Source organism: Meriones unguiculatus, chromosome 10 (assembly GCF_030254825.1).
Source record: "Meriones unguiculatus strain TT.TT164.6M chromosome 10, Bangor_MerUng_6.1, whole genome shotgun sequence".
Classification (NCBI taxonomy): Eukaryota; Metazoa; Chordata; class Mammalia; order Rodentia; family Muridae; genus Meriones; species Meriones unguiculatus.
In genome coordinates, this window is record NC_083358.1 from 8,055,589 (window position 1) to 8,076,915 (window position 21,327).

At 56.4% G+C, this 21,327-nt stretch overlaps 1 protein-coding gene and 1 long non-coding RNA gene across 4 annotated transcripts in view; one reads left to right on the plus strand and one right to left on the minus strand.

Moving 5' to 3' along the window:
* Gse1 (Gse1 coiled-coil protein) overlaps nt 1-5,508 on the minus strand; it is a 332,612-nt gene extending 327,104 nt beyond the window's left edge. The window contains exon 1 of one of the 3 annotated variants that reach the window (XM_060391873.1): nt 3,532-5,508. In XM_060391873.1, the coding sequence (XP_060247856.1) occupies nt 3,532-5,496 (1,965 nt within the window). In that variant the 5' untranslated portion in view covers nt 5,497-5,508. The remainder of the gene's footprint in view (nt 1-3,531) is intronic. The other 2 variants (XM_060391874.1, XM_060391875.1) reach the window with 2 other exon arrangements.
* Nucleotides 5,509-5,835: 327 nt separating this feature from the next.
* LOC110559174 (uncharacterized) lies at nt 5,836-15,721 on the plus strand. The gene is made up of 3 exons (XR_002477046.2): nt 5,836-6,312; nt 7,676-7,945; nt 15,067-15,721. It is a non-coding gene; the product is annotated as an uncharacterized LOC110559174 (long non-coding RNA).
* The last annotated feature ends 5,606 nt before the right edge of the window (nt 15,722-21,327 follow it).

Consider the following 21,327-nt stretch of genomic DNA (forward strand, 5'->3'; position numbering starts at 1 on the left):
CACACACACAAATGAAGAGCCATCCGCCCTCCACGAATGGCACCTTCACAGCCGGAGGGGACAATGGGCAAGACAGGGTAGAAAGTGGCACAGGTTCCAGAGCAGAAGCTTAGGCCCAATGCTCACCCTGCAGGAACCAGCTGACTGACCATGGCAAGTTATTTAACCTCTCTGGGTTCCTTTCTCACCTAAGACAGAATGGTGGAGTTAGACCTTCCACAGGAGCATTTAAAAGATCCAGTAACCATGGATACAGGAAGCAAAAAGCAGCAGCAGCAGCAGCAGCAGCCTGGGATTCAGCTCCTCATGAGACTGTCCCCACCTCATAACCTGGCCGCCCTACCATCTGCTCTGACAGGAGAGGCTGGGGACGGAGGCAGCCATTCACAGCAGCAGACAGCAGCAAGGCATGCTAGGGTTGGGGAGCCACGTACCCACTCAGACATCTCAAAGTAGCGACATCACTCAACTGTGGAAAGCAAGGCTCAGAGAGGTCAAGGGTCAGACTCAAGGTTACCCAGCCTGCTTCTTGTAGAATGATTCAGCCCAGGTCTAGCTTATGGCGAATACGGGGTCTTTCCACAGTTCCCGTGGGGTGGGCATAGGGATACAGGTCCAGAGAGAGCAAGCTGCAGCCCTCCCTGGCCCAACCTAACCACTGCCCAATCTGTGCATCAACCAGGGTGTCGTGACTTGCAGGACACCAAACTCTAGAAGACCAAAACACAGAACGGAGGGTCCCCTGCCAGCACCCCAACTGAAGGATGCCATGTACCGCCCCCTTCCTCTCCTCCCTCTGTCTTCTTGGGCACATCCTTTTCAGATGTTTTCAAGTTGACTCACTCGAGGGAGCACCTACCAGGGTTCCAAAATTCCAGGAGGTTTTGGAACGTGCCATGTCCCTACCAAGTGTCTTTCCATGGCTCTTGCAAGGCTCGTCTGCTTCCCAGCTGAGTTCTCAGACAACACACAGGAAGAAAGGGAGGCCAAATCAAAGCTCAGGGACCTGGGGGCAGGGGCCTCATGGAGCCAGCCTGGGGGCCTGGCCCTCCGCACTGCACCCAGTCTGGCTGATGGCCTCGCGGCTCTCAGCGCTGCGGGAAACAGCCTTTTGGACCTCCTGTGCCTGTCCCTCCCCAGGGACACTGCAGGCTCTGCCTGCCACCGGATCCCAGCATCTGGAACAGTGCCTGGCTCAGAGCAGTCTCTCTATAAATATTTGTGGGATAGATGGGAAGAACAGGAGCGCAGAGGAAGGGCAGAGGGCAGAGGGCTCCGTTCCGGCATCCTTGGACCCTGGGAGCTGAATGACCCCTCCCTCCCGCCATCACCATAGAGGAGTCTGAGACGTGCCTGCCACCCCCACTGCAGCACAGGCCTAGTCCGGCCTCATCACTCCTGAGGGCTGCAGGCATATCCCTGTCCCTTTCGTACCTCCATTCCAGCTATCCTTCAGCATAGAGACCAAGTTCCTCCTCCCCAAAAAGGCTACTGGACCTGGTCCTTTCAGCCCCCTCATCCCCAGCTGGGTCCTCCCATCCCCAGAGCTCCAGGATTCTTCCTGTCTCTGCACTTTTTGTTATTTTACTAGGTTCCAATGAGACTCAGGCAAACTGCTGGAGCTGAGCCAAGAGGGTAGGGGAAGTCCTGAGCCCCTGGCTGGAACCCTCGGGCACCTGCTGGCTTCGAGAGAGTCAAAAGTCATTGGGACTTATGTGAGTCTCAGGGTGGGAGCAAGAAGGTCCATGGGACAAGGTAAGGGCCAAGGACAGGGCAGAGGTTGGTTGAACGTTCAGCTAAGCACCCCCCGGGGGGGGGGCACAGGGGAGCCCACATAGACTGCTCTCACTCCCCACTCCTGCTGGCCCCAGACCCAAGCCTCTTTTGATGACGTGAGTTCCTGCACTGAGGTCAAACTGGCAGAAGGCAGGCGCCCTGCAGAGAAAACTCCACGCCCCTGGGGAGCATCAACCACCCACACACACAGCGCCATAGCAAACGTCCAGCTAGCACCCTGCCTGTGGCTGTCACCTTACACACTCAAAGCTGCCCTGTGCCCTCTGCCCCAACGGAGGGGCAACCGGAGCTGCTTCAACACAGGTCTCTTGGCCTGGGGATGGGGACATTCAAATGTCCCCTGTTTTGTTTAATTATCAGAATGTCCCTACAAACCACGTGGCCCGTATTCCTACTTCTCGGCCAAGAGGACTGAGCCCAGCCAGGATAAGAACTTGTTGGCAGACAGCTCTGCCGCGAAGACAGCGGCAGGCCGGGAACAGGCCTGTCCTGCCCCAGAGCCAAGCTCTTCTCGCACTCCAGGCCTTGTGGAGCTGTCCCTTCCAAGACCTAGCAACAGCCGCAGCATCGGCTGTCACACACCTGTAGCTAGTGAAAGGCTTGGTGTCCTATGCCGGAAGCAGGTGATCCCTCACTTGGTGGTGTGTGTGGGGGGGGGTGTCATCAAAGCCTTAAAGGCACCTCTAGTCCAAAGCCAACTGGGAAGGAGGGATAAAGGCAGTGTGTGAGTAGTGGGATTGTGAGCTGGGAATAGGGCAGCCAAGGCTGCTTCCTAGGTCAACGTTCAGGCCCAGACATCACACACACACACACACACACACACACACACACGTACAATTGCAGAACCCAGACAGTTTACACACTCACAACCCCTCCTGAGCTGGTCCTACCTAGCCACCCTTGTATCTCTCTGCAGGGCCCTGGACAGTCACTGCCACCCAGGCCTCTGCCCAGGACAGGACGAATGGTACGAGTTAGGATTCCAGCCCAAGGCCAGGACAGTGAGTGTAATTCAGATGCCTGCCCGTCGCCTCTTCCCCAGGGCCACCTGGCCAACTCCTGCCCTGGTTCTTACAAAGCCGGGTCCAATGTCCCAGGGCTGGGACTGCCTCCTACCAGGCAGACAGCTGCATCCTGAGAACAGGCCCCAGGCCTCGGCCCAGCTCATGCAGCTGACTTGCAAAGAAGAGACTATCAACTGCTAAGGTTGTCTAGGCCACATCCTGAGTCCCATGTGCCCATGTCCCATGCCTACGCGTCTGGAATCTGCTGCCACCTGCTCCGTAAAGCCATCAGGGAGACTCCAACGAAAGGCGCTGGGTTGGGAACCTTGGGAAGAAGGAGGCAGCCAGGGAGCCAGCGAGAGGAACTGGCCACTGGGACCTCCGGGTGACCTGCGTGGCTACACTAATTACCAATGTTATCGGGCTGCTGACAGCCTTGCCCTGAACTTCCTCCGTTTGCTAGATTCACAGCAAACGCCCAGCTTCAGCCCCAGGCCTGCCGATTCCAGCAGCAGCAGCAGCAGCAGCAGCAGCAGCAGCAGCTCCTTCCACTCCTGCCCCCATCCTCTAACCTCCTGCCCCACTGCCTCCAAGGTCAGGCAAGCTAGCAAACCAAAGAGAACGCCTCCTGCTGGGCCGTGCCACGCTGAACCAATGATTCCACCGAGGAACAGAAAATTCCTCTCCTCTGACAACACAGATGCTCCGGGAGACGAAAGCTACTGCTTACCTTTGTCACTCCTGCTGCTGGGGAGCTCCAGCCCATGGGTCCCTGGCTGCCCAACCCTTGGCCCGCACAGACCAGGGTCCCGCACTCCACGCAGGCGCCAATGATCAGCTGCCGGCCGTCATCCACCAACAGGCTGTGGCTGGCTCTCAGGGTATACAGGAACAAGGGCAGCCTTGCCACCCTCACCGACTTCAGCCCCAGACACCGCTTCTTCTCTTGTTGGCAGAAGAAGCACACGAAAGTGTCCACTTGGTACTGCCTAGACCAGGCGCTGACAGCCTGGTGACCGGCTCTGGCTTCGTGCTGCAGCCACTGACCCAGCAGGTCATGATAGCAGAGCACACAGGTGGCCACCAGGCCGGTGGAGTCTGCGGGCCTGGCCCGCGGGGCGGGCGGGTAGACGGTGAGAAAAGGAAAGAAGGGCTCCTTCTCGCCCAGGTGGCTGCCAGGGTTCAGGCTGAGCTGGAACTCCTTGCCGGGCCCCAGCTCGGCCCCGCAGATGTAGCAGACGGCGGGCGGGACTCCCTGCGCGGAAGCGGGCAGTTCGCTCAGGGTAGGGTCGGAGGCGGAGAAGGCTTGGTGGTACCTGCCCAGGAACCCTTGCACGGAGCTGATGAGTTCGCGGTTGTGGGATGCCCGGTACAGGGCCCAGACGTCCTCCAAGACGCTGAAGCACTTGGGGCAGCTGCGAACCTCGCAGCGCTTGTTGGGAGGCCGGGCGTTGGGTGGGCACGGCAGGAGGCTAAGGAAGGGGAAGTGCATGGTGGCTCCCGAGTTGCCGTTGACGATGCGGGAGGGCACGGCCCGGGCGTCCCGCGTGCAGTCCTCCCCGCAGAGGTAGCAGGCCTCCCGCAGCAGCCCCGAGGCGGCGGCGGCGGGCCCCTCCTCCCTAGGGAGTCTCCGGGCCTTGGAGGCCATGCCGGGGGCGTGGCCGCTCAGGGGCACCACGTAGAGCCGCTGCAGGACCGGCACGTTGGCCAGCTCGAAGCTCTGCCATTGGTGCGTGAGGGACGAGAAGCAGCAGGGGCACACGAGGGTGCTGCCCGCCTCGGTGATGGGCTGCGCGCCGGGTGGGGGGCTGTGCAGCCACAGGAAGGGGAAGAAGGGCGCCTGCGACGGCGCCTCCTGCTTCTGCACGTGGATCTGCTGCTGCGACGCCGGCGACAGCGCCGAGCCACAGACGTAGCAGCAGCGGGCCTGGCCGTCGGCGGCGGGCGTCCGGGGAGGCCGCTCCGGGCCCTCGTCCCCGACGCTCCCGGCCACGTCGCCGCCCTCGGGGGTGCCGCCGCGCTCTGGGGGGCCCGTGGGCCGGCTGGAGGCGACGGCGTCCGCGCCGTCGGGCGCAGGGGGGCCGGCCCAGGGCTCCCCGACGCCCCTCAGCACGCTGGCCCGCGGCTCGGGAGCCCAGGGCGTCCCGGGCCCCGGGCGCCGTCGCCGGGCTCCGGGCCGGGTGGCGTCGCGCGCATCGTCGGGCTCGGGCTCCGGCTCGGGCTCGGGCTCCGGCTCGGGCAGCGCGTCGGCGTCCGACAGCTCCGACAGCTCCGAGTCGCGCGCGTCCTCGGCGTTCCAGTCGCGGGCCCCGCGCCGCCCGGCCGCGCTCGCGTCGCACTGGTGCGGCCGCTTGAGCCAGTACACGCGCTTGTCCACGGGCGTGCGCGCGCGCTCGAAGGCGGCCCACTGCTCGGCCAGGAAGCAGCGGCACACGGCGCACACCAGCACGCAGCCATCGGCCGCGCTCAGCCCGCGCGCGCCGGGCGCCGGCTCCTGCTGCTGCAGGAACGGGAAGAAGGGCTGCGCGGGGCCCGCCGGCCTCACCGGCAGCTTCAGCTCCTTGCCGCGCGCGATGCCGCCGCCGCAGATGAAGCACGACAGAGCCGCCGGGCCCGCCGCGCCCGCCGCGCCCGCCGCGCCCGCCGCTGCCATGAGCCGCTGCTTGCGGGAAAGCGGCGCCGCCCGGCCGCTCATGGCCCGGCCGCCGCGCCCGCCTCCGCGCGCCCCTCGGCTGCCGCTGCTCCGGACGCGCGCCCCGAGGCCCCGCGCCCAACTCGCAAAGTTTGGCGGGCGGCGGCGCGCACGCGGCCCGGGGCGCGCGGAGGGTCTCCTCGGAGGGGTCCGGGGTGGCCGAGTCCCCGGCGGGTGGCGGCGCGGGTCCAGGCGGCGCCGGAGAGCGCGCCCGGAACGCGGCGGTGGCGGCGGTGGCGACGGGCCCCGGGCGGCTGCCGCGGCCGCATGTGCGAGCTCCGGCGCCGGCCCGAGCGTCGGGTCATTTAATTGGGGAGGAGGGAGGCGGGGCGGCGCGGGGCGGAGGGCGCGGGAGGGGGGCGGAGGCGGGGAAGCCCTCCCTCGCGCCGCCCTGCTGCCCGCCTCCTCGCGAGCTCCTCCTCCCCTGCCTCCTCCTTCTCCTTCTAATCCTCCTCCCATTCCCTCCTCTCCGCCCCTCCTCCCCTGACTCATCCTCTCCTCTCGATTCTCCTCCTCCTTCCTCCCCTGACCTCTTCTCCCCCTAACTCCTACTCCCTCCACTCCGTCCTCCTCCTTCCCTCTCCCCCCTCTCCCCCCCACCACCACCCCCGCCCTGTGTCCCAAACTGTGGCACAATAGCGCTCAGCTCCTCTGTCTATTCTGTGTCCAGCAGGAGCCCGCGGTGATTCATTGCTCCAATTAGGGGCTCTGCAGCCCGTGGCTCGGGCTGTCTGAAGGGTCTCCTTTGGGACCCACGAAACGCATCAGCCGCTGCTGCTGATCTTTAAGGAAAGGTCAAGCCGGACGCACTAGAGCCAGGTGAGGACAATGGGTGCCTAGGGAGGCTTGAGAAGGGCACCACACACACACACACACACACACACACACACACGGAACTGGGGAGGTCCTGGCCCTTCAGCAGCCCAGGGTTGGGGTCACCTTTCTAAGCCCAGTGCCCTAGTTTTGGAGACAGGGAAAGGAGCTGTCTCCTGCATCACCCTGGAGACAGAGTCCATGCAGCCTGACCCTCCCCTCCCTCTGACTGGACAGGGGCTACCAGATCACCCTAGGGGTAGAGGGAAGAAGGGTTCTGTGTGTTCTGAGACTAAGGACCTAGCCTTTCTGTGCCCCTTTCCCTCTTGTTAACAGTGCCGCTGCCGAGGCCACAGATATCAAGGACTTAATGTGTTGTGCGCAGTTCCGTTGAAGTCATCTAACACAGAGACAGACCCTCTGCTGGCCAAGTTCAGCGCTGTTACATGCTTCTTAGCTGCTTCCCCCAAGAAGCAAGCGTGGGATGTCCCTCACTTTATGACTCAAAAGAAAGGGCCAGGCAGGCTTCAGAACAGGCAGCAGGGCTCTGCATGGAGTATGCAGCCTCCCGAAGCACACATCTGGCCCCTGTCACCCAGAAGCTGCTGGAGGCTCTCCTTGGCACCTCCAAAGCACACAAGTCCGCACATGTATCACATACACATGCACACACACTCACACACGGTCCCCTTTGGATCAGTTTGTTTGGGCCACCAAGCAATCCCAAACCTTTCTGGGCCTTGAGGCTCCCATCTGTAAAAGGACCCCCTCGAAGCTTCAGAACTGGGGCCCTTTCTGGGCCCTTCCAGCTGTCTACCCTGCCAGCTGGAGGCGGTGCCTGGGCCCCAGAGGCCAGAGTTCCCCCCCCCTTTCCCTCCTACTTGGTGAGCTGACATGTAAATAAAGCACACACCCCCCCCATAAATGGGCAGCCTCTTGGGAATCCCTTACATTCCAGGGCTCAAGGATCAACCAGGGTGGGGTGTCAGCGGTGGATGGGACTCTGTCCCCTCCCAGGCCCAGGAAAGTGCTGGCTCAGCAAACTGTCTTGCAGAATGGGGCAGGGCGGGAGGCATCCCCTCGGCTGCTGGCATTGTTCATACCTTGTTAGAGGAGAGGCTGGTGAGAGGCTCCCTCATGAAAGGCCCCTGTCTGTTCTTACCCAGGAAGGGCCCTGGGGTCTCACCCCATGGGAAGGAGCCTAGGGAAGCTGTTCCTGTCTAAGCACGGCCAGGTCTCCCTGGGTGAAGGGTCCCTCAGCCTGGTCCAGCGGCCCATCTTCAGAGCCCTTCAAGCCCATCCTTAGGATCTCAGTTGGGGCCGCCCTTGTTCCTCCACATCTGTTCATCACCCATTTTATTTCTTTTAGCATCTTCTGCCTCCTACGTCCTTCTATCTCCCAAGAGTCAACTTCTCCCAGGCCCAACCTGCACACAGAATAGCCAGGCCAGGCTTCGGACCTGGGCCCAAAGCCCCAAACCCCATTCTGCCAGCTGTGTGTACCTCTGGCCTCTTAACTCTGCAAACCTCAGTCTCCTGCTATGTGCAATGGGCACATGCTCCCTCCATGGTGGTCCAAATGAGAGCAAGAAAGATGCCTGGCAAAGAAGGCTGATATTGTGGAAGACCATGTGTGCACGTATGTATGTTAATGCATATGTGTGCACGTATGTATGTTAATGCATATGTGTGCCGTATATATGCACATTTGTGTGCACTGGTGTTTATGTGGACAAGTGCAGGCATACACGTGTGTGTTGTATGTATAGTTGTGTATGTTAATGAATACTAACACACACATGCATATGTGTGTGCGCACAAGTCCAGGCATAGCACACACGTGTGTGCTATGCATGTGTGTTAATGCGTGGTGTTATGCAGACATAGGTTTGTGTTTACATGTATGCATGCAGGTGTGTGTGTGTGTGTGCACTTACTTATGTGTGTGCCTCTGTGTGTGAAGTGGGTGGGGGAGGGGGTTCTGTTTCTCTCAGTGGCTGGATGACTCAGGAAATCCCCTGGCATAGATGAGAGAAGGAAGAAGACAGGTGACGATGCTGAGTCATCTGGGGGTGGGTGACATGGAGGCAGAGCCACAGCACAGCCAGACTTGGCAGACTGACATCATAGCAACGTTTACTAGCTATGTGAACTGGGGGGCTGGGGGGGGGCTTCTGACTCCTCAGAACCTCTGTTTCTTCATCAGGAGAGCACAGCTAACAAAAAGGCACATTCTTTAGGGCCGGGAGAAGCAGAACCTAGGCAATCCTGACAGGCCAGGCTCTACAGAGACCAAGGCAAGAGAATCTCAAGTTCAAGGTCAGCCTGGGCTACACAATGAGACCATGTCTCAAAGGAAAAAAAAAAAACTGAGGGATCCAGGCAACCCCCCACCCCCAAAGTGGAAAGCAAGAGCAGTGGTATCCCTGCATGCTGAATACAAGCCTGGTCCTTGCAGGAGCCAACTCCCATCTCTCTGCAAATCCCATGTGGCGTTGTGCCCTGGCTTTCTGATGAGGAGACTGAGGAGGGGAAAAAACAACCCACGGGTACAGCAGGCTGGGTGAGAAAACACATCCCCACCCCCACCCCAAGCTCCTTAGTAAGCTGCTAAGAGCAGTTCACCCTAAGTCCAGCGTGAAGCACGGAGAGCCTCAGCGTCTCATCTCTTCTCTCCTGTGTCCCCAACTGGGCACCTAGGGAAACCGAGTTCTCACAGGCTCTGGTCTGGGCACAGAGCCAGCTGTGCCAGATGTTCAAAAGACCAAGGTGCCTCAGTTTCTACTTCATCTTCCAAAGTCATTCCAGCAGCCAGCCTGGCCGTTCAGATGTGCAAAGCTTACACTGGATAGAGCCATCCATACATGCCTGCCAAGCGCACGCCTTGCCTTTAATCCCAGCACTCAGGAGGCAGAGGCAGGCAGATCACTGTGAGTTCAAGGCCAGCCTGGTCTACAGAGTGACCAATGCTTCACAAGGAAACCCAGTCTCCAAAACCACAAACAAAAACAAAAAAAGAGTCACAGCATCTAGACTCAGGGTACCCAGCAGAGCCATCCCCCTGCCTGCGGCTGTGGAGGGGCCAAGTTCCTTTCATGCCTGTCACTCTTTAAGGCCTGGACAGCCTTGCAGCTCCCAGCAGCCCCGGCTCAGGGCAGGGAAAGCATAGCCTACAGGTTCCATGGGGACGTGTGGCAGAGGTTCAGAGCGTCTGTACTCACACTCGCAACTCACACTCACAGCCGCCTGAAGGGTCATCTCCCAGCCTCCTCATAGCTGTCTCCAGCTCCGAGCACCACATAGTACTGTGCCTGTTTCTGGCTGCCTCTCCCAAGGGGCTGAGCCCCGGCTGGCCTGCCTTACACTGTCCCAGTTTCATAGGGCCCAATCAATGTTAGAACCAGGGACAAAGGACTTCAAACCTCATGGTGCCTTCTGTTCTAGAATCCTCAGGCCATCTGGCAGGATGGCACTTCCTATAATCCTAGCAAGATGGGATGGATGGGAAGTTCAAGGCCAGCCTGGGCTGCATAATGAAACCCAAAAAATAAAAACATGGCAGGGGGCAGGTAAGATCAAAATTTATACACGCGTGGAACTTTCAAAGAATAAAAATACTAAAAATGAATTTAAAAAAAAAAATCTCACCAACATCATCCTAACCCTCCACAGCAGTCTTTGGCTGTTCCATCCTCCATTCTTCCCAAGAGCCCGAAATCAAATTGAAACTATTCCAAGGCGCCAGCTTTTCCCAACTCCTTGACATCCTTGCTCATTGGGCCTTTTGCATTTCCCTCTTCCTCTGTGTGTACTCCTTTAACATCCTTCCCAGGACCCAGCTACCATCTGTCCATCTGCTTCTACAGAGGCAGTCTGGGCCCTGTATTTGCCCTCCAGCTAGCTGAGGACCGAAAGCAAAGAAGTGATCTCTGGCAGCCCTTCTTTTTCTCCATCTTCTCACTCTTCTCTGCTCCCTTGCTCCCCCCCATTCCCTCTGCTTCCCTTCTTCCCTCCCCTTTCCTTTCCATCTGGATAGAGCGAGCACTTCACAATTTTCCACAGAAAGAGCTTCAGGCATGGCAGGACACTGGAAAAAATATAGTCTCCTTAGAGGGAATGAACGCTACTATGAACAATTAAAAAAAAAAAATCAGTCCCTGAGTGGCTGGCCTGGGGCCTCTGAGGCAGTCACATCCATTAGCCTTTGACAGCTGTGCCTCGTGGCTGAGGAAATGTTGTGTCTGCTTTAGAAGCCGGGAGTCCGGTCCCCATATGGAGGTAACCTGTTCGAAGGTGCAATTCCTGATACCAGGGTGAGGCTAGTGAAATTTTGTTGCGCACACACACACACACACACACACACACACACATATATGTACATACATACACACACACACACTGTGTGGGGGTGAGGGGAAGAGAGAGTGTTCTAGTTTGCTTTCCATTGCTTCAACAAGTACCATGACCAAAAGCAACTGTGGAGGAAAAGGTTTATTTGGTTTACAGGTCCTGATGACAGCCCGTCATTGAGGGAAGTCAGAGCAGGAGCTCAAGCAGGAGCAGGCAAGGAGCCGTGAAGGAACCCTGCTTTGCTGGCTCCCGTTCAGCGGCCTTTCTTAGACAATCCAGGACCACCTGCCTAGGGATGGTACCGCCCACATTGGTCTGGACTCCTTCTCGGCAATCAACAGTCAAGCAAATGCCCCCACAAATTTGCCCACAACTCTGTCTGATGGCAGCAGTTCCCCTCCCACATAACAATAGCTTGTGTCAAGTTGACCAAATCTAAAGTGGCTCAGAGGACAGAGGGGTCTGCCTCGCGATACCTGCGGAGGCCAGAGACGATTTGTGGAAACTGGTCTTCTCCTTCCTCTCTGTGGGCTCCAGGGCTTCAGCCCAGAACGTCACACACACCTGATGCCAAGCGCCAGCTCGCAGGCCTTTCTGTTGCTCTTTGGGTTGTCTGGTCCTGCTAACCCATCAAACACGCAGCTTCCACGGTACGCAAGTAACCCCGTGTCAGCAAGACACAAGAGTAAGGAGCTGGCAGCTCACCGCCCATCTCTGGGACCTGAGACAGGATAGGGCAGGAGCACGCCATAAATTGCAAAGCCCCCTTGTGAGAAAATCCCAGCTTGTGCTCCCAGCGAAGGGTCAGGGCGTGGGATGCAGGAGGCCACAGCCCCCGGCCCACCCCCGGCCCTCCCGCTCAGGAACCTGCGGGTGCCTCGGTGAACTTCAGAGCCTTGTAAAAACCCTTTGATAAATGAACACAGGCCTGACCTGCACGGGGCTGACAGGATAGATGCACATAAATCTTGTGTGTGCTCAGAAACTCCCTCACCACTGCACCAGCAACTCCAAAGCTCTGATTTGTAGCAGAAAACCCTTGATGTGGTTGGTCCCAAGCATCCAAGCCCCAGAGGTTCTGGAAAAGGCAGAACACGAGGGGAGAAAGAGCAAAGTGAGACAGTGAGCGACAGTGACCTCCAACTGCCCAACGTGCCTGGCACACAGTCAGTGGGTACATTTTGTGAGCCAGCTTTAATCCTCCTCTGTGACAAAGACAGCTAACGGTCACCAAGTGGTCACTAAGTGCTGGACACTCACTGGGCGCTGGGAGCCACGTTCCCTTAATACATGAGCACTATTGTTAGTTTTACTGATGGAGCTCTGAGGCACCAAACAATAGTCCCATGTCCCCAGGGTCACGAAGCTGGGAAGTGTCAGGGACGGATTTGGACCCAGACTATCTGGTCCAAATGCCTTGCTCTAACTCACCACCCAGAAGTACAGCTCTTGGCCTGCAGGCCTGCCTCTCCGAATTCTTCCCCATAAAAGCATTCTTCCCTCTTGGTGCCCTGTACCGGAAGCTGGTGGTCTTGCTCACCATCCTGCCTATGGCTTCACAGGCAGCTATACCTTCAGCTAGGTCCCCAAGCCTTCAAAGCCAGAGTTTCTCAGTGGCTTCCTCAGGTTCTGGCTCACAGGAAGGCTGTGTCCAGAGACCTAGAGTCTTTTCCTATGTCCCTCTGAGTGGCCAGGACAGCCCCGGCCCCACCTGTCTTCCTGGTCTTCACTCTTGAGTGGATGGGGCTATGTTGGGCTTGTTCCCACTGGGCTTGAAGCATGTCGGCTGTGGTTACTGGAATGAGCTGCTGTGCCCTGCCGGGTTTTGTGCTTTTGAAAGCCTCTTCCTGAAGTGCCCAGGGCAAGTGTGTGACTACATGGGTGCACCTCCGTAAGTCTTCACAGTCCAAACTAGGGTTTGACTAGCTTGTGCTGCCTCCTGGTGCAGCCCTGTAGGCACCCCATATCTGCTTCAAACCCAGCCCCAGAGATGCCCATTCCCAGACTACACAGTCCCCCCTGCAGGTGACAGTTCCTCAGCTGAGTGTCCACAGAGCCACAGAGCTAGCTCCAGGGTCAACCCCTGGGCACGCATCATCCCCAAGAGGAGCCTCTGCCCAAAGTGCCATCGCTGTGGTCCCTCCAGCTGCCCTTCCCCAGCTCTGAGAACCAGTCACCCACTTCCTGTCATCCACTTGTCTGTCTTGGGGTGTCGCACAGAGGAGATGGCTATGTAGCCCTGACTGGTCAAGAACTCACTATGGAGGCCAGACTAGCCTCAAATTTACACAGAGCCACATGCCTCTTTTTCTTGAGTGCCGGGAAGAAAAGAGTTTGCCATCACGCCTGGCTTTGTTGTTGTTTTAATGAGGTCTCAGATAACTCAGACTGGCCTTGAGTACAATATGTGAAGAGGATGACCATAATCTCCTGCCCCCACCTTCTGAGTGGTGGGATGACAGGAGACCCCTATAACTAGTCTGCTGGCCATAACGTTCGTTCGTTCTTCCTTCCTTCCTTCCTTCCTTCCTTCCTTCCTTCCTTCCTTTCTTTTTCTTTCTTTCTTTCTTTCTTTCTTTCTTTCTTCCTTCCTTCCTTCCTTCCTTCCTTCCTTCCTTCCTTCCCTCCTTTCCTTCTTTCCTTCTTCCTTCCCTCCTTTCCTTCTTTCTCTCTCTCTCTCTCTCTCTCTCTGTCTGTCTTTCTTTCTTTCTGTTTTTTTGGTTTTGTCTTATTTTGTTTTTATCAAGGCAAGGTTTCTCTGTGTAGCCTTGACTGTCCTGGACTCGCTCTGTAGACCAGGCTGGCCTTGAACTCACAGAGATCTGCCTGCCTCTGTCTCCCTGGGCGCTGTGCCAGCGCACCTATCTGCTTGCCATATTTCAAGGCCAGGCCATGTCAACTCTGACAGATGGGGTCTGGCCCCTCTGGGGGGAGGGCTGAATGCTGTACACACTCTGGGTCTTTCTTGTGGCTCTACACCACTACCCAACTTTCCTGCGTGGGGTTTTCCGTACAAACATGCGCACGTATCTCACTACGGACGCAGCCCGGAGCTCTGTGGGTGCCAGTGGAGTGCCACCCAGCCACACTCCAGCCCCCTCCCTGCTGCTGCCCAAAGTGGCATCTTACCTTTTGTACTGCTGTGTGGTAGGCCACTGGTGACGTGAGGGTTGATCTTGATTGGATCTGGAATCAACTAAGTAAGAGACATGCCTCTGGGAAGCTCTGGCATTCCCGGGAAGGACTCCTAAGTGGGTGGCTCCCTTCCCTAAGAGCCCAGACATAAGGAGACCTTAAGAGAAGGCAGTGCTGCCAGCTTGCCTGGCCCTGCTCTGGCTAGTGTGCGTGTGTTCCTACCTCTGGTGTGTTGCCGTTACCATCACCACGCTGTCGCCGTCCTTCCCTGACATCAGACTCCAGCTGCTTGAGCCTCCAACATGGACTGAAGACCAGTGACCACCCCATAACCCTCCAGGCCTTCAGCTCCTGCAGCTCCTGGCTTCTCGGCTTCTCTAGCCTAGATACCACGCCCCCATGCTCCCCCCCACTCCTTCCTGTGAAAGCCATGCTAGTGATTCTCCCTCTACTGCAAACACCACATGGGCTCTGTTCTTTCAGAGAAACTGCTGGTACAGTGGCTGGTTGAACTTGATCCCTTGGTGGGTGGAGAGGTACCCATCTGAGGGAAGGGCTGATGTTTTCCTGCATTTCCGGTCTCCTGATGACAGCCCAGGGTACACTTGTTGGGTGGACACCCGCGAGTGGAAATCTAACCCTGGAGAGGTGTGCACCCTTTCTATACATTAGACAAGATGCCTCACACCCCACCTGTGGTGACTGTCATTCCTGTGGTTCACCAGCTCCTGGCTCCAGTCTTCCTGATGCCTCCCTCCCCTCCTAACACCAGGCTGGGCCTGCAGGTCACCTGGCTGCAAGGCAGGCAGCCCGGCCCACTGGAGCAGCCTGATGATGCCCACATGGGTTCAGAGCCCAGGACCTGATGTCTGTTTTGTTGGGCGTTGCAAACACGCACGTCACCTAGCTCTGAATATGTGTTCCTGTCTCAAGCCACCAATACTCAGAAATGGCCCCCACTGAAAGGGGAATGCATTTTAAAATTGCAGCCTGTGTAGGTCCTAGCACAATGGTTCTCAACCCTCCTGACGCTGCAACCCTTTAAAACACTTCCGCATGTTGTGGTGACCCTGCCACCGCCACCATAAAATTATTCCGTTGCTACTTCGTAACTGTAATCTTGCAACTGCTGTGAGTCGTATTATAAATATCTGACGTACAACCCCGAGGGGTCACGACCCGCATGAGAACCCTGTCCTAGCCTCACTTGGGTAGTACTTGGGTAGTACCTTCGGGAACAGGAGCTTACAACCCTTGGTTCCACCTGCTCTTCAGGCTGGGCTGCAGACCCCCAGGTCCAAGCTCACAGACGTGGCATGGCAGCGCTTTGAGTGAGACCCTTCTGTCACCGCGACCTGGACCTCCACCGTCTGTCTCAGCTCTGTATGGGTCACCGTAACCCTCTCGAAACCACAGTGCACAGGTGTGATTTCCAGTTACAGGGAGGCAAACTGACACAGAGAGGGTGAGTACCGTGCCCAAGATCACACAGCCTGTTACTGAAGGGCTGGGATTCCAAGCCAGGCTTGAGTAGACAGAGGTGAGAGAATGGACATGGAAGATTCAGGACCAGCACAGCACCTAATCCAAGGTCACACAAGGAAACTTTCCTAAACCCCAGTCATAGCTCTTGCTCCTTGGAAAGGGGTGGTACCGCCGATGTGTTCTTGCTTTGTGTCTTAAGAACTTTTTCTTGGGTGAACAAGATGGTTCCAGTGAGTAAAGGTGCTTGCTGCTAACCCTGACAACCGGAGTTCAGTCCCTGGAACCCACGTGGTAGAAGGAGAGAGGTGACTCCTGAAGGTTGTCTTCTGATTTTCTCATGAGTGCTGTGGCTCGTGCATGCATTTGTGTGCTCTTATGCATTTGCGTACCTGTACACACACACACACACACACACACACACACACACACACACACACTAAATAAAATGTAATAAAACTGAAAACGAAGAGGCAGGCATGTTTTTGTGAGTTGCAAGCTAGCCTATCTTAAAAGAAGAAAAGAAAAAATAATTTTTCCTTGACATCGCATCTTCCCGGGGTCCTGGAGGTCTAGTTCAAGCAAGGGGTCAGCCATGGCCCTGAGAGAAGCAGAGAAACCAGGTTGCATCCCAGAGGCCTCCACAGCGCCAGCTGGGTGCCTGGCTGGACCCTCTCCACCGCACAGCTATTAATATTGATCGGACTGGAAAACGGAGCTGACAGCAAATTGGAAAACAGAGGTGGACGTGGACAGCACGTGGTCCCTGCAACCAGCCGGGGGGCAGCAGGGTCCTGGGGAGGAGAAGGTACTCAGGGCCTTGACCACAGGGTCAGAGCAGGCCACTTGGAAGCAAGGAGAGAGTGTACGCTCAGCATGGTGGCTGGGCCCCCTGTACACTGCTGGGTCTTCATTTCGCTGTTGCTGTTTATGGGGTGGACCCACGCCTAGGGGACAGGTTGGGCACCTGCCTGCTTTTCTGTCCCTGAGCCTGACATCTGCTCACCCACCAGCTAAGAATACTCTCTTCAAAGGGCAGCTCGGCCTTGCTCCAAATCTTTAGACTCCATCATTCGTTGGTTAAACCGTATACTGCCTGCCCACCCCCCTCCCCGGGGAGGTGAGACTTGGGGTTCCTTGTACCTTTCCCAAGAGGCACCATGCATACTACAGCTCCTTCACTGTGCCATTCCATACTGTCTCTTGGTCCCGAGGCTGAGTCTGTAAACGCTATTTCCCAGACCCCCTTGCCTCTGGCTTATTGCTAAGGACAGACAATGGGAAGGACAGGAGACTAGAGGGGAAAGGGACAGCATAGCCTGCTGCAGGCTTGGAGTGCCCACACTGTGCCACCCACTTCCTGGCCTCTTTGCTTCAACACCCCTTGCAGTACCCTGCTTTAGATGCCTTTTCCTGGTAGGTGCTCCTGCAGGCCTTTCGTTTCTGGGGAGTGCCCCTACCTCCCCAGGAGCCTCCTGGCTGAGGCCTGCCTGGGCTGTTTATGATTATGGTTTCCAGAGTGTGGTTACTTGATTCACATCTGTCTCCTCCAAACTGACAAATTCCATGGAGTGAGCGGCCAGCATCTGGTTTTGCTCAACACTGTACGGTTAGCGCACAGTAGAAAGGCTGCTGCTGGGGCTTGGAGTGCGCAGGGCAGCTGGACTATTGTGTATGCAAATAGGAGAGCTTGTATGCAAATAAGAGATGGGAGGAGCTACGGCTCAGCTACTGCTCCGAGAAGCTTCCCCTTTGACACCAGCCGCTTAGGGAAACTTTAGAGTTTCTACCAGCCTCTGGGATTGGGAAGGAGGGCATGGATGAATGGGTGGGTGAGTGGAGCCAGGATGGAGGATGGGAGGATGGGTGGATTGGCAGGTAGGTGGGTGGACAGACAGGTAGGTAGATAAATGGAAGAAAACCTTTAACCCTTCAAAAACTGTGTGGTGGTAGCTGAGTGTGGTGGCCCATGCCTGTGATCCCAGCACTTGGAAAGTGGAGGCAGAAGTTCAGGCTCATCTTCAGCTCCACAGCAAACTTGTGGCCAACCTGGGCTACAGGAAACTCCACCTTAAAAAAACAAAACAAAACAAAAAAAAAAAAAACAGAAACCAGAAAAATCTAGTGGGAAAGATGAGCAGGCTGAATCAAGACAATAGCTAAATGCTCTCTGGGGTAGAGGCTCCTGGGAATGCTTGCTGTGTTCTGTAAAGTGGGCCAGAAGGTCAAGGGGGCATGGCCTCAGGTCTGAGCTGTGTTCCACCGTGTTGAACAAGATTAATGATTTGGATGGGAGCCATTCTGAGACCACCAAGGAGAAGCTGACAGCCCTGTACCTGCCGAGGGGCACAAGCTGCCCATGAGGCAGTGAGGGTCAGAGCTAGGACGTCTTCTGTCTGCTTTCCCCTGGTTCCAGGCTGGGCCTGCGTCTAGAGTCCCAGAATGGGTCTGAGTCCATCCAAAATGAGCGAGGCCAGAACCATGGTTCTCTGGGGGGCCAGAACCGTGGTTGCCATGAGTAGCTAGGACTTTTGAGATGTGTCTGAGAGCATTTGTGGGGTCTGGGGAAGTGACTCAGTCAATAAAGGGCTTGGCAAGCAAGCCCAGAGTTCAGGTCCCCTGGGCCCACATGAAAAGCCAGGCGGGGCATAGTGCCCACTTGTAATCGAAGAGTTTAGGAGGTGGAGACAAGACCCCGGGGTAAGCTGGCTAGCTGAACCAGAGGGGCAGGCAAGCTCCGACTTTAGCTTGAGACCCTGCTTCCATGAATGAAGTGAGGACTGATCCAGAAAGACCCCTCATTTCAATCCCTGCCCTCCATATAAACAAGCATGCATGACCCCCTCCCCCACCACACACATATGTGCACCCCGAGACTTGTAAACAGACAGCCACACACAAGCACTGGGTTTAGTGGTTCCAGCACCCAGGAGGTTAAGGCAAGAGGACCATCAGGAATTGGAGGTCAGCAGGGGGCAAGAAGGGGAGGAGCCACACCCAGCCCTCCACTGTCACTCAATCACAGAGGCCCGTGGCCACCTGCGGATGGCACAGGGTGGCAAAGAGCATCCAACTGACAAGCCCTACCCACGGCCAGCCAAGCAGGAAGCGTCTGCAGAACTGTAATCGTGTCAGGGTGGCCGAACGGTCAGATTTGTGGATTTGAGCACCGTAAAACGCTATCTACGGCCAGCGCTTAACCGAACACATCGGCCTTGCTGCAGCCGAGACACGAGCCTCGGTGCTGAGCGGGAGAAATCAGAGGCTATAAATAGCCTCATGTCAGCTGAGGGCAGATTTTTTTTTTGTGGCCAAAAAAGTTACACAAAATATATTTTTTGTAAGCAGTTTTGATCAGGGAGCCTTGCATGAAACAGTCCTCCAAAAGATGCCGTAGGAGAAAAGTTTGTCCAAATTCTGACAGGAAGGCAGTTAACAACCCCCCTCATACACACACACACACACACACACACACACACACACACACATTGTACAGTAAAAGAAGGTTAAAAAATTCTATGAATCCCCAGAAAAGCCCAGAGCTGGCCTCAGGCCCATTCCCTGGAGACCAGCTGGTTTTGCTTTCTTACACATGGGGTTTTCTTTTGTTGGTTGGTTTTTATGAGAAAAAGCTCACCATGCAGCCCCGGCTGGATTTGAACTCCCAACAATCCTCCTGCCTCATCCACAGAATGCTGGGAGTACAGGCTTATGCCACCTGTGTGGGATTTGTTCCTGGATATTCAACTATTTCTGCCTAAACTAGGGTTCTATGTGGCCCACCTGACAGTTTTGCTGTTGTTGCTTTAAAATAATAATAGTTTAGCCAGGTGTGATGGTGCACGCCTTTAATCGTAATACTTGGGAGACAGAAACAGGCAGAAGTCAGTGAGCTTGAGGCCACTCAAACTCTGTGCTCTACACAGTGAGTTCCAGGACAGCCAGAGCTACATGGATACACCCTCTCTCTATAACACCAAGCAATGATAGATAGATAGATAGATAGATAGATAGATAGATAGATAGATAATGAAGTGATTATAGTTTAACAACTTGTCAGCCAGGTGTGGCGGCCCACATCAGTAAACCCAGCACCTGGGGGCTGAGGCAGGAGGCTCTGGAGCTCCAGGCCAGGGCAGGCTACATATCTAAACCTTGTCTTGAAACAAAACAAATCTTGGAACCCCAAAAGGTCTCGGAGGGCGCCCCTGTACAGGCAGCAGAGTGGCAGGTGTGGGAGGCTCAGGGACTGCTCCCATCCTCGGGACAAAACCTTGTTTCTGGATCTCCTCACCCCACAGCTGAGAATCGGGATTTGCGCCTGACTCTCATTGCCCCACCTCTCACGGGGTGCTGTCTTGTGAGAGTTCCGGGTTCAGAAGCCCCTTTCCCACTGTGGACACCCCCGGGGCTCAGGGCAGAGAGAGCGGACAGGCCCTCTGGTGGGCCTGAAAGACAGGCGGGGGGCGGCGGGGGGCGGCGGGAGGTAGCGGTGCCACAGACGGGTTGCTGGTTCTCGGCCACCCCTGCAACAGGTGGCCTGCCATCTGCTTGGGCTCCGGGCCCAGGCCACGTGTCCAACCCTCTTGAGTTTAGCCTTGGCTGAGGGCTCGGCCTGAGTTCATACAGACAGAAAAAGAACTTGGTGTGAGCTGTGGGCCAGAGGACAGAGTGCAAGTCACTCGCCCCAGGGAGGGAAGCTAAAAATGACCAGGGATCTTGGAAAGTCCCTCTATTTGGCCCTGACCTTCCTCTCTCTCTGTCTCTCTCTCTCTCTGTCTCTGTCTCTTTCTCTCTCTGTGTCTGTGTGTGTGTGTGGGGGGGGTGTCTGAGCTCAGGCTGGCCTGGACTCCCTATGTAGCAGAGGATAACCCTGAACTTCCGATCCTCCTGCAACTCAAACCCAGGGCCTTGTGTATACTGTACAAGCATTCTACCAACTGAGCTACAGCCCCTGACCTCCCTCTCTTATATCACTGGGATCCTATAGACAGGGACACCCACCATTTACACAGTACTGGTGGACACGGAGCCCAGAGAGATGAAGGAACCTGCCAGTGCCACACAGCTTAGCCACGCGCTGACTCTCACAGGGTCCTGCCAGATGCATGCCATTGGCCTCTAAACCAGAGAGAGCTGCATAACTGTACAGCCCTGCCACCAACCAGGGAAATTTTCCAAGGCTCTGACTCACATTTCTGGTGTGAAGGGAAAATGATAGCAGCAAGATCCCAAATGCTCTCTTTCAGGGAAAGAGCACTGTCTCCAACATGTCCTTCTGCTCAAATCCAGCACACGCCTTTCTGCTTTTGTTTTAGTGGCCCAGTACCCCACATAGTCAGTGTTACCAGCCTGGATGATTGAGACATTTGCCAACATACCCAGGACAAGCCTGGGCTAGGACCTGGTCAGTAGGATCAGCAGCTGGCCACCCGTTCCCTAAAGGGACACGCTAAAGCCTGTCCCTTGAGGCAGGGCACAGCTGTCACCCTTGCCAACAGCCAGGACCCTGACATGTGACAAGCTGAAGCTCGGGAGACACCTGACACATGACCTCTGAGGCAGAGAGGCCTGGGAAGCCAGTCGATCCAGAGTGTGACCGCCTGGCTCCCAGCCCTTCCCCATCCTCTGTGGCACCTCCACAGGAGCACTCAGGATGAGAGCCTCTGGCTATGGTGGGGCGCTGCCGTGTGACACACGGCAGCTCATGCACATATGGGCTTTTCTGATGATCACTTGCAAGAACATTTTGTAAAGCAACTGAAAACCATGAGTTCTCCGTTTTCTAAGGAGCAGGGGTCCCTAGCAGACACCCGCCTTCCTGGGCGATGACTCAGGCACTACTGTGGCCTTCCTGTGGGAGTTGAAGCTCTGGCTTCTATATGGAGGTGGTAACCTTGAACTTGGAGGCATGGGGATCTAGGCCATGACCCTATGGCTGACTCTGAAGTCTTTCAGGACTCACTGAGACGTTAGGGGTTTTGGCAAATGCACAGCTCTTCTGGGCTGGTGGCTTGGTAGGCCAGTGTGGTCCTGGGGCTGAGTCTTCTGGGG